An 18,583-nucleotide genomic window follows, 5' to 3' on the forward strand; every position below is an offset into this window, starting at 1 on the left:
GATCGTAAAAAATAAAGTACTGAAAGAAATATAATGTATAGTAATTAACAATAATTATTGAATTACTGAGCATATAATAAAAGTACATTTTTAATATTACAATTTCACATTATTATAGGGATTTGGGATAAATATAATAAATATTTACTATAAGTAGAAAATCTTTGAAAAATAATGTAAAATGGAATGAGATCCTAATTATTTTTACATCACTATATACATTTTATTAGGATTTTACACAATATTATAATATAATTCAATATATGCAGGAAGACAATGATCTTTTTATCATTGTTGAAAAATAAATTTTAATTCTTAACATCTGCTTATTTTGTACTAGTATCAAAACTATGATATACTTTAGTAAAAGTTCAAAAAAAAAAAAAATGCTGGAAAGATAAAAGCATTTGCACTAAAACAAAAGTAACATTATTTCATATAAAACAGTATGAATTTGGTATGTATTATTACAACATTTGTGTGTTGTAAATTGTCTTATAAATAAATTGGAAGTAAAATTTTAAAGGAGCTCATTATCAATATACATTACGTATAAGCTGTCAATAAAAATTGAAAGAATTTAAGGAAAGTAAATTAAGTTGGAAAGTTTCCATGTAAATACATTTGTAAATTCAATTATGCAATTAGCAATTGAGTTTATTCATGAATTCTCTAAAAATAAGTTAGACCAAAAAAGTAAAAATGTAATCTAAATTTATAAACAATTATGTTAAATTTAATATTTTTATGTCGTAGGGGGTACTTCGTCTTGGGCATTACAGTACTCGACCATGGCATTGGGACTTATAACTGTATCGTGCAATGTTCTCATGTGTCTCAGTAAATTACTTTTTACGTTAAAACCTTTATTGCAGACACCACACTGGTACGGCCGTTCACCCGTATGCGTCCGACTATGTATCAACATGCTCGCATGAGATGGAAATGTCTTTGTACAAGTTGGACACACTTTGCGGCCATTCATTATTCTTGGTCGCGGTCGTTTGGCTGAGGGTAATATACCCGATCCACCACTTGCTAAACTATTTGTAATGGCCAGCTGTTCTTCTGTATGCGCACTTTGAATGTGCCGCACCCAATCTCCGGGTGTTTGATACTCTTGTTGGCATAGTTCACAACGTAAGGGGGGTAACTCGCCTCCATCGTCTTCATCCTATTTGGTAATTTAAAAAAAAAAACATTAGGATGCCATTCAAATGTTTACAAAACAGTTTGCTATCCATGTAGGTATATAATATAATAAATATAATACACGTACTGTGGTTTTTCTTCGTTTTCTTTTTGGTAAATCGGTAATTGAGCCTAATTCATGAGTTTGTATGTGTCTAACCCAAAGGGCTGGTGTTCGAAATGTTTCTTGACACATATCGCATGTCAATGGAGCATAATAATCAGAATCAGCTTCTTCGTCATCATCGTCGTAATTTGAATACAGCTCCTGAGAATAAACATGAGGAAAAACTTTATTTCACAAATATAATAATTATAGGCTTAAGAGGATATCAGCTCACTACTTAATTATTTCCTTTCCGACCCACAAGCAAATTTGCTTTAAATTGGCCAATCTTGTGTATTGGAGTAAATTAACCTATTGGCTGTTCTCAAAGACTCAAAATTAATGTTAAGAACATTAATTGTGTTTGTACAGTTAGCTTTTTTTACGATGTTCTTTTCTTCTATATATCATATATGTAATATGAACATTTTTAGATTGTAGATTAAAAAGTATAAATCGTACGTGCCTACTCATCTTAACGTGCTTAAAAATTGAAATATTGTAAAAAAAACCTAAGTATAAAATACTGATGACGTTCTTAACTTTAGATTTGACAATAGGTAAATTCACTCTTCACGCACATTCCCTCATAGGTTAAATAGGTTCTTAAATCTTAAATGGTACCTACGACCTACCTAGGTACTTAATTATGTCAGTAAAAACTTAATAATTTGAAGAATATATTATTGACTTTCAAGTTTCAATTCCATACTCGTATATGTACTTTTTAAAACCCCTTACCGGTTGAATGGTCATTTCAGTTCGATCACTGTCATTCCATTCCAACGGTTCTTCCTTGACGGTGATCTCCAGCTGCAATGCGTTGTGCATGGGGTCTTCGTTTTCCGAATTTTCTTTCTTCACCTCGCCGTCATCGTTGTCCTTGTCCTTTTCGTTTTCCTTGTTCTCGTTGCCGTCGGACAACACCGATAGCGGCATGTCGCCTTTGGACTTTTGCTTTGACTTATCGTCCTTGTTGTTGTCTGGAGTCTGTTGTCTGGGCACCACGCCCACCGTGTTCTCGTTGCTCCGACACAACCCTCTCACCCTCAATACTTCGCCGGCCTTCAGCACCCGGTCCAGCTGGCTGTTGGTGACCGTCGCCTCACCACTGTACATGTACTGGAGCAGTATGCAAAGCGTACGGTAACTGATATCGGCCGGCAGTACTATGACTAGGTTGTTGGACAGGCAGCTCTGGAACACCTGGTTCAGGTACGCGCTGCAGGCCGACAGTACGAAACGGTGCGCCGACACGTTGCGGCCGTCAGTCGTACTCAGCGTTACGTCGGTGAACGCCGTGGTCCCGTGTAACGTTGCAATAGTCGAATGTAAATGAGCACCATGACTATGCCATTTCAATTGGTAGTTTTCAGCATTTGCCATATTGGACATAATGCCCCGTGGTATCCTGAAACGAAAAAGCGTTCGTAATTTATTTATTGTGGGTATAGGTAGTTTTTAATTTTTTAAAGTATTAATATAGGTTTTAGATACGCTATAATACGCCCAATTAATAATTGAGTATCCCCAGGTGCGAATAGAGTGGGATATTTTATGTATCGTGTTTAATCATTTAATGAATAATTAGTACATCTTAAGCTCCATACATTTAAAATATACCTAAAGAAGATTGTTAATATTGTTATAAAATCATATCTATAATCCTATTAATTACCTTTGTACTAAAATTAGTGTATATTTTCTGAAAAAAATGGCCCCTGCCTTCCCACCGTTACAGATTTCCACGTCGTGAGTGTCCCAGTGGCTAGTATATTATGATATATAGCATGTTATATAAATTATACTTAATATCATACAGAACATATAAGACGTAACGAATAATTAACGAAAGTTTAATTAACCTAGAAAACGACTAGACAGAAATTTTAGTTCCTTCTGCTTATAATTTAGCAAAAATTAACCATAATATACATTTTACAGACCCCATGCCCTCTCAAACTTGTGCATGATATTATATTTTGGTCTATTGTATTGTACACTGACCTTATATTTTATCTTAGAATTTAGATACAAACGTTTAGGTAAGTAATTTATGTATTTATATCTCATATGTATCAATACTGTAGAAATGTACTTAGGTCCTAACTCCTAGGTACCTTACCTATTACCTACCTATCGAAGATTTTAAAATTGTAATCTGGCCGATATTACTCTCGTATACCCTCGAAACACGATAATTGCTCACATTTTATCAATTGTATTGTATTAATCAGTATTAATAAATATTTTTATTAAAAAAATAATCGTATACAATTTCCTACAAATATGAAACAATATATTTAATTATAATTTATTCACCAAAAGTTTCATTAACAACTTAAGTAATACCTACCTGAAGTAGTTACTATATTTTTTATTTATTATATTGTTAAAAAACAATACTTGTAATAGCACCCAGTGTGCTGAAACATTTTAAAATTAAATAAATGAAAAAAAAAAAAATGTATTATAGTTTATTTTAGTCTATAGGCATTTAGGTATACCCGACTGTTGATACTCGACATAACATAAAAAAATAAAAATATCTTTTATATTATAATAACTTTTGAAAATAATAACATCCTATATTATCCTAATTATATAGGTGTAGGTACCTACAAATTACCACGTGTCTATGTACATAATAGTTAATAGGTAATTATTAAACCTTAAGCATAATATTATATTAAATTTATTATTAAATAATATACATAATACATTTATAATGTATAATAATATAATGTATTAATACAGAATGAATAATAATCGAACTATAAGACAACATATTACCTATCTTAGTGTTAAGGAAATAATCGGTTAAATAGAATCAATGTAGTTTTATTAAAATAATTTAAATAGAAAAAACTTAATATCTAGTGCAAAATAAATAAAAATGAATTAGTAAAATATTATATACCTAACTGACTTGTACCCGTGTGTATACGTAGTTATATCGAATACGTATATCATAATGCATGATTTATTAGAAGGAGGATTAGAAACTCCCAATACACACTCCTTCCATAAATTGTACGAAAACAATGATTAAAACACGAATATCTATAACCTATACCTACATAATATTTTATGTTACATGCACCCAGTGGCGTAGCCAGGAGATGTTGTGGGTGTTGAAACACCCTCCGCCTAAATTGGTCGTATTTATACAAAATATATACTTATAAAAGTACCTACTAGATAGGTAAATATGTTTCAGTTTCTATAAAATATGTTGTCATATATGATTCTATAGACTATAAGTCCTATTTCATATCTGATATTATATTAATATGAATAATGAAGACTAAAAATTAAAATGCTCTCCTTTGTATAGAACTTTAGGTAAAAGCACAAGTTATGTATTCAAAGACAACATTTAAATACCCCCCTTATAAAAATCTCTGCTACGTGACTGCGTTCTATGCAGATATTGTCAAAATATTTAGACAAACTGACAAACTTTTCACATAAGAGTATATTACATTGGCTCTTAGACTGTTTTCTACTTACATAATCGAAATCAGAATTTTTATAATTGGATCTATTATTGGAACTTATATAATTGTTATGAGCTTTTATAAATTATACTGTTTTACACACATTTTATACATATATAATAAATATTATATATTATTTAGTTTGATCCTAAGCCCTAGAATTATGGTTTAGTAACGTGATGATCTCAATTTTAGAATTTGTGATGTTGATGTAGCAATATGAATGTAAAGATTTTACAATGATATACCTATCTACGTTTTTTTCTTCTGTATCTAAAACTCATAAGACAATTTTTATAGATTAAATGGCACAACCTAATCAATATTTTTCTTCCATATGTAGAGAAACGTTTCTGTAACTGAATTGGGTCTAGTTTGTCTTCGAGGTAAAATTATTTACCAGTACTTTTCGAAATAATAAAGAAAAACTTTAAAAACAATTTCAGGAACACTGGTTTCAGATAAAATCGAATTTGTTTAAATTGTTTTTGCTGTGATTCAAAAATAAATAACTATTAACCGTAGATTCTATTTTCACAAAATATTTATTATAACATTTTCTAGACATAAATGATATCATTTTGGCTCTTTTTGAGATAATTAAAGAAATTTTCGATATATGTTGATTAATCGCACAGGTGTATTGTTCATATTTTGTACAAATAATTTGATAAGAAGAAATGATAAATGAAAATTTGAAGTTCACAACTATAAGTCTATTTTAGTATTTATACTACCAGTGATTATAAATTCTAATATTAGATTAATACATTATTTTGTTATATAAACATTAAAAAGCAGTTTTGTAGGTTCCTAGTAACAATTTTACGTTTACCTATGGGTATCTAACTAGTCACTGGACCAAAAAGCAGCGATTGGTTTATTTTTATAATGATAATAAGATACGTGTGAATTTTTATTTTATTTTTAATTATAATTTTTTGTATTCGATAACATTAAAAAAGGATTTCTAGCCCCCTATCCCTTCTTATAATTGAGTCAATGGACGCTTAACTAAATATTATATTTAATATATATATAACTTACGAAAAAGTATAATGATGTAAAGATATAAGAAACTCAATGCGATACGTCTTTACGCGTGGGTGGGGTTCGATCCCACATCGAACCACCGAGTTTATCATTATACTATATATAGTATAGTTATATTATAGTAATTTATAATAATAACGATAAAATTAAAAAGTCTGGTTGTATACGCGTTGTGTATAAGTATTGATAAATGTATTTATACCTAATGAGTAATAGGTAAGTAATAATATGTACCTATCATGTGTTCATACTTCATAATATTATAATAATATACGACTATACAAGGTGATTCACCAAGCATTTGATAATGAATTTATTCATACTTTGATTTTTAAATTTGTAAGTTTATCGACTTAAAGATCATACTTAGATACTCAAGAGTTTTTCTATAACAGTTAGTGGCTGCAGGGGCGTCATTTCAACTTTTTTATTGTTGGTGCCAAGATGTTTGCAGGCCATTTCAATTCATTATCGGGCCACATGGGCATTTTTTTTTTTTTGAGGGGTGGTGAAGTGGGGACAAAAACTATGTAGGATATTTGCATAATTTATTTAATACAGGTAATGTCACTTATATTATTTATGAGCTTTCTTAGTATCACACTATAACGAGTAGATAATTTTATAAAGTCCCAACAACCTACGGCGATGGTTATAAGTTATCGTTATGGCCTTAGGGGTATATTGGAGGGAACCACTCAGACCTCGAAGTGAGTAATAACATGCGTAAAAACGGCGGGTTTTTCCGCTGGACTGCAGTCCAAAAGCATAATTAATATATATTACTGTTCTGTGCTACAAGCTGAGTAGCCGTTTACCAAGACGTGTCTGGGCCAACATTTTTAGTATTGCATCATTCCAAAGAGTGACTACATATTATGAGCTTTCGACTATTATTGAGAGCGGGCCGCCACACATTCATTCTTAGGAATTATAGCATAAATAATATCATGATGACATAGATCTATTTTGCCATGGATAATATTGTTTTGGTTGTCGATCAATTATAATATTTTCATATCACATTGAATATTTTTTGAAATAAAATACATTAGCACGATACATTTTTTTTAATAGGTACTAAAAAAATTTAAAAATTAATAAATAAATAATATGAAACACTTAGGTTTATCGCCGCTTATATTTATTGTTAGCAGACCAAAAAAGGTGTTTAAAAAAAAAAAATTGGTGCAAATGTTAATAAATTAATATTGTTTAGTAATTATAGGTACTTTAATTTTTAAATAGTCAAATTTTTTTCATAGCCACTATACCTTCCAAATTTATTATCATGGACCTATTATCCCTAATGCACAAAGGCCAATAACTCAATAACTACTTGTTCAAAGTTCTATATATACATCAACATTTTCAAAAACGACATCTGCTCAAAAATTTACAGGAAATAAGGGAGGTTACGTCTTATAAGATCCTTATTTAAAAATAAGAAGTTGGTATCGCCACTGGAATACTGGATACTTCTAAATTAGTGCAACTGTATAAGTAACTACTAATTGAAAATATGATCCTAAAGTAAGTATGTGCTTTGTTGGATCAGAATTTGAATACAATCATTATTAAAGGGGAAAAATGCAACATACTTGGTGAATCACCCGCAATATGTAATATTCAATGCAAGACGCAGCACAGGCGAAGTAGGTTTATAATAAGTTTATTATAATATTATCTATGTACCGATTTACTATCTATGCATGATGTAAGTCCGCCGCAGAAGCTTGATATAATAATATACTCTTCTTACAGAGTTTTAGATAAATTATAGCTGGTCGGTATATAAAGCCGCGGCGGCAACCGGTTTATGGACGAGCTTTTTGCCGCGGCGTTCCCATCATCGACTAGAAATATAAAATTAACGTAATATTATTTAAAGTCATGTATTGTCATATAGTCTCAAGACTGCATTATAATATAATGTTATAGCCAGGTATGGTGAAGGTGGTGATGAAGGTGGTGGTGGTGGTGGTGGTGGTGGTGGTGGTGGTGTCGACGTACGACTAATACTATATGTACACAGGTGCATTATATAGTATACCCCGCAACAATGACAGATCTCTCGGCATTCTCTTGATAATTTTTTTTTACCTGCGGTCGCTGGCCTTTCGTCCGGCAACGGATCCACAACGCCAACTACTACGCTGGCGCCCGGCTACGACGACGGGTCCGGCAGCTGCTGACGGCGGCGGCGGCGGCGTCGGCGGCGATGCGTGTACGGTGGCTGCTGCACGGGACGGACGAGCGGCGGACTGGTCGGCGCGGCGAAAATAAGCTGTCGGCGAGGCAGGAGCATGTACACGCGCTATACGCACACTGCACGGGGGCGGCTTGTACGGGAAACGCGCGCGGCTTCGCCGACGGTTGAGCGCAGGGAAAAAAAATCGATAAACAATACTGATTATTGATTTTGGCACCGCCGATGACGCGGCGGCCGCCACTGTACCGTAGTCGCAGTAGTCGTCGCACACTATATTATATACCGAGCACGCGCCGCCGCCGCCACCACGTTACATCCAAGCGCTTCTCCCCGTCACCCAACCACTCTGGCATCGCCGTGCGGGGCGGTGGCGCCTCTGTGACGGCGGGGGGAGCTTATTGCCGAAAAACCCAACCTCCTTGGCAAGTCGGCGGAAAACATTGTACGACGACCGCGACCCTGCAGCGTATAGGTACAATGCAGCGAGTATATATAATTTACAATATCATATACCTATTCATATTTACTCGATACACTATAATACCAGCTAGAGGATTTATAACATGATAATATGCATTGCTATACTTATACAAATATAATATTACTGCACGTCAGAAGTCTGATACATATAAACATATAATATGTGATTTACCGGTTGAGAGGTAGGTATGTTCATGTGATCTATATGCTAGCTGCAAACGCTTATAAGAAGCTATTTTATACTTAAATAATATGACGAAATTCAATATATTCTTACCAATTCGTGGATTAAACCCCCGAGATGTACTCGTCTATAAAAAAACGGATTTTTCTTTAGGAAAATCGTGGGACCTCATAGCCCGACATTTCTAATTTAATATATTGTAGTTTAAACTGATATAGAAGGCTCGGATGCGAAGTTTTCTAAAATATATCTTCCATTCACATATATACGATAGTTGCGTTGCAGCTGCACAAGACGGTCTCATGTTCTGTTATCTGTTTAATAGGTGTCCATCATCCATGTATGTTATATGTTATAGCATATTATTGTAGACGAATAATACAACATGGAAAGTTTACCTGTATACTGATATTACTATTACTATACTATTTTAGAAAACTTCACATCCGAGTTTTGCATATCAGATTAAACTATATATTAAATTAGAAATGTTGAGCTGTGCAGTCTATCGATTTCATTTACTGCACGTATACAGATTACCTATGAGTATATCTATTCAGTTTATTTTTCACGCAGTATATATTCAAGCTTAGCAAAAAAGCTAAAATTGGAAAATTTTAAATGCCTCAAAAAAAAAAAAACATTTTGAAAATTGTATATGTCTATAGAATATAATATGTAACACAAATACATGGTAAAAATACCAACTACAAATAATATTTGAATTATAACAAAATAAGCAAAATGATTTTGCGCAACTGCACAGCATATAAGTATATGTTCTCCCATTATATCTGTATTTTGTAATTTTGCTCGATTATTTTGAAAAACACAGGGAATTTTTTATCCCTAAATAAACCAAATGGATCCAATTTGCTACAAGAATCTATTATCAATATTGAAGCATTATTTAAAAAATATCTTTTGTGACATAGGCATAATAGCGTGATGAATTTATATGGGAGGGGCTATATATTATAAGTTTCAGTTCTTATACATGGACGTATAAAATAGAACATTTTTACACAGGGGCTGAAACAGAATGGGGGGGAGGTTAGGTTAGCCCCCTTAGCCCCCCCCCATTCTACGACTATTTTCACACACTCTTCTCTTCTCAAAATGTAATATATAAGATGTAATATATAAGAGGTATATATAATATATATGCAATATATACAAATAAATAAGTAAGCTCTCGATTAAAATAACACTAGGTATTCAAATTGAAAGTTTCAACCCAAACTTTAGTAAAAAAGAACATTTTCTAGGTAGCTGGTTACGTTCACAACATTACATTTTATTTAACTATACTAATAGGTAACTATAATAAGTCGACATCGAAATATAAAATGGCTCATAATAGGTAAATAATTCATTATTTGTATAAATAACTTTCTCTTGGTGATAATTCAATTACAAAATTATATTTCTAATTTATTTCGATATCAACAGTTCAACATTTCAACAACGTTAATTTACTACAGTAAACATTTAGGTGCCTTTGTATATCTTGGCTTTATATTGACTTATTTGATTTTAAAATAAATATGTCCTAAGTTATAATATTACAATTATGTTATAATTGATATCGTTATCTTAACTATGTACATTATTCAACAATATTTGATTTATTAAAAATTTTATAAGTCAGTGAGTTTTTTAGCATATTGCACACTCACAATGTACTTTTGGTTAAAAACAACTCCAATGTGTCTGTGTGTGTGTATATATAAACTCACCATTATTATTACCATATGCTAGGTCACTAGGTATATTTTGACATTTTATCATGACTAAACAGCATAATAAAATAGTACCTATATAACACTTATATATGATATAGAATATAGATACACATTATACATTATTCGAATATTATACATTTATACACCGATCAATAACATTATTCCGTTCACTCGACGACGGCCAGAATATAAGTACAGTGTATACAGGATACACATTATCTACTTGTTCCGTTTAGATTTTTATTTACGGCCGTGATGCAGCTCCGGAAAACTACATAGTACATACCATAGCTTCATAGATCCGTTAACATATCACTGAATCCGTTGTTGAATGGAATTTATGACAATAATGTACTATGTACATTGTGCATTGTTATTGTACTAGTTACTACATAGGTAGGTGCGTTTATTATAAACTGACGCTCGTTTGACTGCACTATATATACAGGGTAGGTATAGACATAATCCATATTCGATTACACACAACATTATAATTCATTAATACTAAATTAGGTACACCAATGTGTAATTATTCCGAATTAAAGACCGATTTGACTTGCAGTATATAGTCTAAAAATATAACAGCGGTCGTTTACGGAACACGTTGCTAATATATTATATTATGAGTAAATTTAATTATTTTTTCGACAGGTTTAGTTAGTAGGTAATATGGGTCCAAACAAGCGACCGGATTTTTCCGGCTGGCGTCTTCGTTAAAAGTTGTTATCATTGTTTTTATTAAAGACGATTATTTATAATAATTTTCTATAACAATATATTTTAATATTTAATATTATGACAGACATGACCACCTCCGCAGCAGCGTTAAAGTTTTTTTTTGTCATTCCAATAAGTGAATTTATTAGTAGCGAATTGGCAATCTATATTCATTTTTATATCAATGATTGGTATATGGTTAAGAGGACTCCAAAATAAATAGGCATTTGTTGTCTCCATCTTACAAACCTACAACGGACAATTTTACGTTCATATAATAATAAATTTACTTTGTAAGAGTGAATTACCTCTTATAAAATTTAAAGGCAAGAATATTATCTAGGACATCTTGGAGAATTTTATTGATATTTTTATTTTTAAGTAAGTTATGATAATTTTTGATTTGTACATTTTTGCACATTTTAAAATGATCATAACTTATTTAAAAATAATAATATCAATATAATTTTCCAAGGTGTCCTAGATAATATTCTTGCTTTTAAATTTTATAAGAGGTAAATTCATTCTAATTTTAGAAATTACAAAGTAAAATAAACTATTGTGAAAATTTGTAATTAGTGTACAATTTGCCATGTTGTACGTTTGTAAGACTACGCAAATGCCAGTGTGGCGTCATCTTAACGCAAGTGAACGAGTGTGAAGACAAAGTACCAAATTATAGACTGCTGAGACGCAGAGTGCGGACTGCGGAGGATATTAGCTACGTATTCTTTTTGTCAATCAAACGGATCTAATACGGAGAATACTCTCTTTTATTTATTATGTACCCAATCCGTTACCGTGTCTGTCTAAAAAACAGATCGAATAAAACTTGATTAGTTTTTCAGCGCGTTTTACACATTTACAAAAAATTATAACAATATATCAAGCTGCCTAGCTTTATAATGTAAAGTAATATAATATAAATATAACGAGCACTATAATATGTACGCAGTGATTGCGCGTATTGAATAATATAATAAAGAACACTCGCGACGCACGCACTTTGAACGCGCTATTGATTTTTTTCCCCTGCTAACGATATATATTATGCTGCGTATTATTACATACACACACACACACACACACACATACACACACATAATATAATATAATAGGTTGACAAATATTTTAAAACTCGAGCTTATGTTCGCACTATATTATGTTGATATATAGAGACATCCGGACGACCAAACATATGGTTATAATATAGCATACCTATTTATATTTATAATTGATGTATTTTTTGCTATTGTCTGTATTAGACTTGGTATATATAAAATGGAGTCAAGATTCGATTAAAGATCACATTTTGAGTTTTTTAATTATTTTTCAGCATATTTGATATTATACATACTGTATTATTGCGCATAATTGCATAGTACTACTTATATTATGTGTGCAATGAAGTCGATCGTCGCTACCATAAATAGCTGGCCATATTGTATTTTATATTATAAAATTAATAAATAATACGAATTACGTAGTACAACTAGTATGTATATAATAATAGTACCCACTACTCAACAACTACCACGATGGCACGGTCCGCAGTGGTTAAGTTAAATTATTTTTAACTTACACCTTACACCATAATGTAATTATTTGAATAATGACTAATGAGTATACTATAGAAGTGTAACCACTAACCAGTATAGGTGTGCTTCAGACTATAACTTCGGTAAGTTTCTCAAATGGTTATTGCTGCTGCAGAGAATCGACCGCGGCGGACCCCTCTACGATTCAAAATGATTCAAGGCCGCGCCCCGTACCGTAATGGTAGTCGGTAAAAATGGCCACGGGCAAAATGTTGAGGAAAAGTGTCCAGAAATAAAAATTACCAAATACAAATATGGCCATAACCAAAATGTCCAGGTACAAAAATGGTCAAAGGAAAAATCTAAAAATATACGTAAAATGAGTCGATATTAATTTAGCAGGTATATCTTTTTTTCAATAACAATAGCTTTCATTAAAATTAATATCCTAAGTGAGCCAAGTTCCAAATCTGTACTAATTAATTAGTAATTATATTTAATAATTATTTTACTTCATATACAAAAATCTATATGTAAAGGCGGTATGTTTATACATTTACGAATTTCAGCATTTTGTTGCGAGGTGATAAAAATTACTTTGTAAAATATTATCATTCATCGTTATTTATAAACGAGAACTTATTCCCTCTTTAATTATTATTAGATGATAAGATTAAATAATTAAGATAATGCTTCAGATGGAGAGAAATACGACCTGGAAAACTAGTACATTCTGAAACTAACTAATAAAACGTAATTCAAAATTAGAAAATTCAAAAATTCGTACAAACGTGTCTTATTTAATTTTTTTTTTAATTTTGGCAGTCTTAAAATCTAAAATAGACTCAAAATGATTTGGCACTTAAATATTTTATAACAATTTATGCAGATTTTGTTTGAGTTAATTTGATGTATACTTAGCTTTTTATTTTTACCTATATGTAAGTAATATAGATGCATAAGGCATTTAGGTACCGCACTACACTAGTACATTATGTAGTGTGTTGAAACGTGAGTTATAAATTGTATGTATCATTTTCATATGGATGAAGGTAATTGTCTGCGGCAACATAATTCTGGGTTACAATATAAGATTCATATTACACTAAAATTATATTAGATATAAATTATTGATTGTTTACTAAAATTATTATTTAGCCATACTTTCGTCTGGTAATTTCAGTATATATATAATACATGGACATTTTTGAATATGGCCATCTATCTATATCAAAAAATAAAAAAGTCAACATTAAAGTGTCATCATTGGGTGGTTTCTTAAATCATTCTATTCAATTTTGTGTACTCGCGTTATATTTCTCTTAACCTATATACTTATTATGTCTTATGATACAGATTGTGTATTTCAACTTAAAGAAAAAAAATCTATAATCACCAATGGTGAGAACCTGATGAGTCACCATATTGCATAATATATAGAGATTTTTCCATGGCCATCATTACTTATAGACTAAGACTCGTGTCGCAATATTATGCATTATATGGTATTTAAACATTTAACTATAAATATAATACCTTATACCCTATGATGACCTTAGATGTTGTTAAGAATTATAGAAACGAAATCAACGGTGCAATATCAGTATAATACTCAAAACTAAACCGTAGCATGATCGATTGCGCTCGAGTAATTACGCATTTTCATAAAAATGATTCTGAATTTTGATCCATCGTTGGTGTAGTACTACACCAGTACGACGTTGTACGTTGTTTTGAGATTTATATACCTATTGCCTATTGCATTACGTCATTGTGACTACTGAAGGATTTTATAAAAATACTAATATGTGATTACGTATTCTAAAACATAAATTTTAAATAATTTTATAAGTTTCATTAAAATTAAAATCTGTTAATCTATTATTATATTATAAATGAAACTAGAAAACTTCGTGTACCACATCCGGTCGAGGTGCCCTAAATCTAGGTTGCTACCACACAATATACATTAAAGTATTAGACATTATTTAGTGTTGCCCGTTAGGAGTTTAGGATGAGGTGATGTATTGTACCTAATTCTTTTTTCATATCGGAAGCCAAAGACTTTTAATAGTTTATTAGTTTTTAAACATAATTTATTTTATTATTGATTTCTGTTTCTATACTTACTTTAATTTTTCGTAATTTTCAACATATTAATGTATAAATTAAATTAATTATTAGTATACTAACTATAGGCCACTAGGGGTCACCAAATGGCAGCCCGCAGGCCTCCAAAAATATTAATTGTTAATCCCTGGAGGCCAAGCATATAGGTACTGTGTTCAGTAGTACCGGCAGATATATAAAACAGCGTCAAAGTCGAATAAAAACACTTCATACAATAAATAAAATATTCATAATATGATAATTGAGTTAAAAATAAAAAATTTAAAAAATATATCATATCTTACACTTCATGACTATATTATAATCTATACTACATGTACCTACTATTGGTATGTAACAATTAATATGTCATTATACAATAAATAAAAATATTACAGGCTCATACAGTATACATATGTCTATGGACTATGGAGTTAAGTAATCGACTCGTTTTTAGTACAAAAACTTGACTCATAATAAAAATCACACTTTGTGAAACGATCAGATTTCTAGTACCTATTTTAACGTTGATAGTTTCTTGCAAGTTGCAAATCACAATGATCGCATTGGTTTCAGATTTTAAAATCACTCACAAATTGTTAGTACCTATTCTTCTGGCATTATTTAAGTTAATTGCCATTTGGAGTCCAATGTGACCGGAATAAGGATTCCATCTTTTAAACTAATAATTATGGTCAACTATTGATCAACTATCACATATCGTGTACCTATGGCAATCACATGAAACTTTGTATAATAATTAATAAATAATCATAGACCTTGGAAGTTGCCGAGATAAATAATTATCTGTCGGGTTACCTTATCAAAATTCAAAAGGTTACGTTCTCGTCATGACTAAATAATAATTTATAGTAATATTACCTATGGTTTTTGTTCACACGGTTATCTATCGAAAATCTTATAGATCGAAAATGAAGAAACGCGGTTTTACAATCTGGAAATTCGTCAACACAAAAACAAAACACAAAATGTTACTACAAAGTTCGACTTCAGAAAAATAGAAAAAAAGTATGAGCTTTTAACATAATCTAAAAATACAAATACAGATGTATCGTACACGTACCATTGTCTGACATTCTATTCTCATACTAAAATATCATTACCTGTTCAAATATAATGCAGAATTATCGGTTTACGTTCACTATATAATATGTGACTTTAACCGTAATACCGACGTACCGTATAGTTAATGTACATTGAATATTTTTTTTTTTAGAGTTTAATGTTTTATTGTTTTTAGTAACTATACTAACCCGGTATAGATAAGTAGGTACATATAAGTATACACATATTTTTTTAAATGGTTGTTAAACATGACAATAGACTTTGGAGCATTGGTATTATAGGTACTTCATACTTGGCTATAGGTACTAATTTACTATATAATATAATATATATGTATACGTATATATTATATAGAAATAGTAATTTAGGAATATACGTAGGTACCTATATTAACTGCGTAAAAAGTTTACTAATACAGGGTGATTCTTTAAAATTTTAACAGTAAACACTACTTATTATAAGGAAAAGTATCTACGTTTTTGAAAATATTTTTTTTCCTCATGTGATAGCGTACTCGGGATTTTTAAATAAGGGGAGGGGGTATAGAAAATTGATTGTAAAGATCTTTGCCTCCACCACCACAATAACATCAGTATAATATCCATAATTAAATATTTAAATCTAAATAGGTACCCACTACCCAACTATTATTTTTTTCTTTATGCTTCATAATATTAAAAAAAATGTAAGTATCTACTTATCTATACCTAGGAGCCAGAGGCTAAGAGCTGTTTTAAAACTCGAATTTCGAGGGGCCATGAATATATTTATATACCTAATATTTATAAGTAAGCTATAAACCTACATAAGTCAATTTATAGGCCAACCTAAACTTCTTGACTCCAATATTTTGACAAAATATAATGTGTTTTATGTTGAATAAATTATGTAGTCTTACAATATCTTAAAGCATACCTATATGATTAAATTATTCTTTTTTAATTTAAATCTTATAAAAAATTAGGTTTATTTAAGTAATACTTCTTCACTTTACTTATCACAAATGCACAACTACGCCTACACGATAGGTATTGAATTTTTTAACAGGTAAACATCAAGCAATTTAGTATTTGCAGCTTTCCAAGACGTCCAGATGCCTGTACGCTAGAACCATCACTGGTATAGTGGTGTAGACTAAACTTATCTATCTATTTTTCTTAAATCTTGTTACATGACATCAAGAATTTCTTCTGGATCAATAACTACTTTTCCATATGGCCAACCCAACAATGTTAATAGTTATTGGTATAGGCACCAATACCGTTTAAGATTTGGGGAGGGGTGGATTTGGCCCCTAAAGTCCACCTATTTGCGCCTTTACCCATTGAGGGGGTCAAATCGACGTTAATTAAGAAGACTGGAAAAGTCCGTCTGACGTAATGCTATATATAAGGTGTCTAGAGTACCTCGTCATTGGGTGAGAAGGTTATTTCACTGTAATGGATGCATATTAATTTGACACTGACGGCACGAAAAATTAAATAAAACTCCAATAGGTATTAATTATTTGTGAAGTACAAAATGTAATCCATGGAAAATCTGTCCAATGTATAAAATAATTTTCACCTATTTATAAGCATTAAACATTTAAATTTTTTTTAGAATTTTTTGTGTTAATTAAAAATATTATGCTTGGCCAAAAACTTAAGATTAAATACGGCTCAAAATTGTAGTTGTTTACAGAAACTTAAAATTATTGTATAAATATAAACATTATAGTTATTTTAGCTATCGATTGATAATAAATTATACACCATTTTTTTATGGACATATCAAGTTCAAATTTCGTTGAAATTGAATATTTAAATGAAAAGTTAATTAGTTGAAATTCTAAAAAACTCAGTACCTATTCGTAGGGGCTTGAAATTTTTCGCCACTACAATACTACACATATTATTATTTACTATAAATTATAACACGTCTATCATAATAATGTATAATATAATATATATTTGTTTAAAGAAATCTTCAAAATATTTTGATTAATATCTATTAAGCTATTTATACTTATCAACGTATCATATATCTTAATAATTAGTACCCATGAACCTATTTACACCATTCTAATGTAAATAATGTAATTATATATATATATGTCTATGTTACATTGGTATTGAACTAATAGCATTATATGAATAGGAAATAATATTATAATGACATAATGATTAGGTATCGTATAATATAGATATGTGATTACTGTTATTGAGTAAAATTAGTTCAACTTACCGTAATACTAATGGGACAAGATATAACTATTTATTAATAGCAATTTAAATGGATTATAAAATATTCTTGGAAGTAGGTACCTACCCGGCTACCCATATTTGACTGTGATGCCGACTGACTGTCTTCATTCAGAATAGTTGTTCGTACTACTACATGCAGTGAATTGTGATTTATCATTGAATTCAAATTGAACACTTTCATTACAATACAATTTACATTGGTCTAATCATTCAAGAAGTAGGTACTCGTAGGTACACTTGACCCAACGACAGCTATCATTGACAACAGTGAATAGAGTGACTTTCCTGGTTACTTAAATTTTATATTCCAAAACAGTGAGCTCTAAATAAATAGGTACATAGGTACCAAACTCTCTTATAGATTAAAGACATATTTTATTAGTAAATAAATAGCTTTGCCACTTATTAGTAAGTTG

The 18,583-nt window shown here is 30.7% G+C and overlaps 1 protein-coding gene across 2 annotated transcripts; it reads right to left on the minus strand.

Annotated features, from left to right (window-relative positions):
* Positions 1 to 9: 9 nt before the first annotated feature.
* Positions 10 to 8,313, minus strand: LOC111034278 (zinc finger protein 774-like). 2 transcript variants are annotated; one of them, XM_022315412.1, is made up of 5 exons: positions 7,954 to 8,313; positions 7,546 to 7,706; positions 2,039 to 2,708; positions 1,280 to 1,459; positions 10 to 1,174 (listed from the first exon to the last, which is right to left on the minus strand). In XM_022315412.1, the coding sequence occupies exons 3-5, from the start codon at positions 2,690 to 2,692 to the stop codon at positions 746 to 748; spliced, it is 1,263 nt and encodes a 420-aa protein (XP_022171104.1). In that variant the 5' UTR covers positions 2,693 to 2,708; positions 7,546 to 7,706; positions 7,954 to 8,313; the 3' UTR covers positions 10 to 745. The 2 variants fall into 2 exon arrangements, with proteins under 2 accessions (XP_022171104.1, XP_022171103.1); XM_022315411.1 differs by lacking the exon at positions 7,546 to 7,706 and having other exon boundaries at positions 7,954 to 8,312.
* Between the last annotated feature and the right edge of the window lie 10,270 nt (positions 8,314 to 18,583).

The sequence above is a fragment of the Myzus persicae genome, unplaced genomic scaffold, assembly GCF_001856785.1.
Source record: "Myzus persicae strain clone G006 unplaced genomic scaffold, MPER_G0061.0, whole genome shotgun sequence".
Lineage (NCBI taxonomy): Eukaryota > Metazoa > Arthropoda > Insecta > Hemiptera > Aphididae > Myzus > Myzus persicae.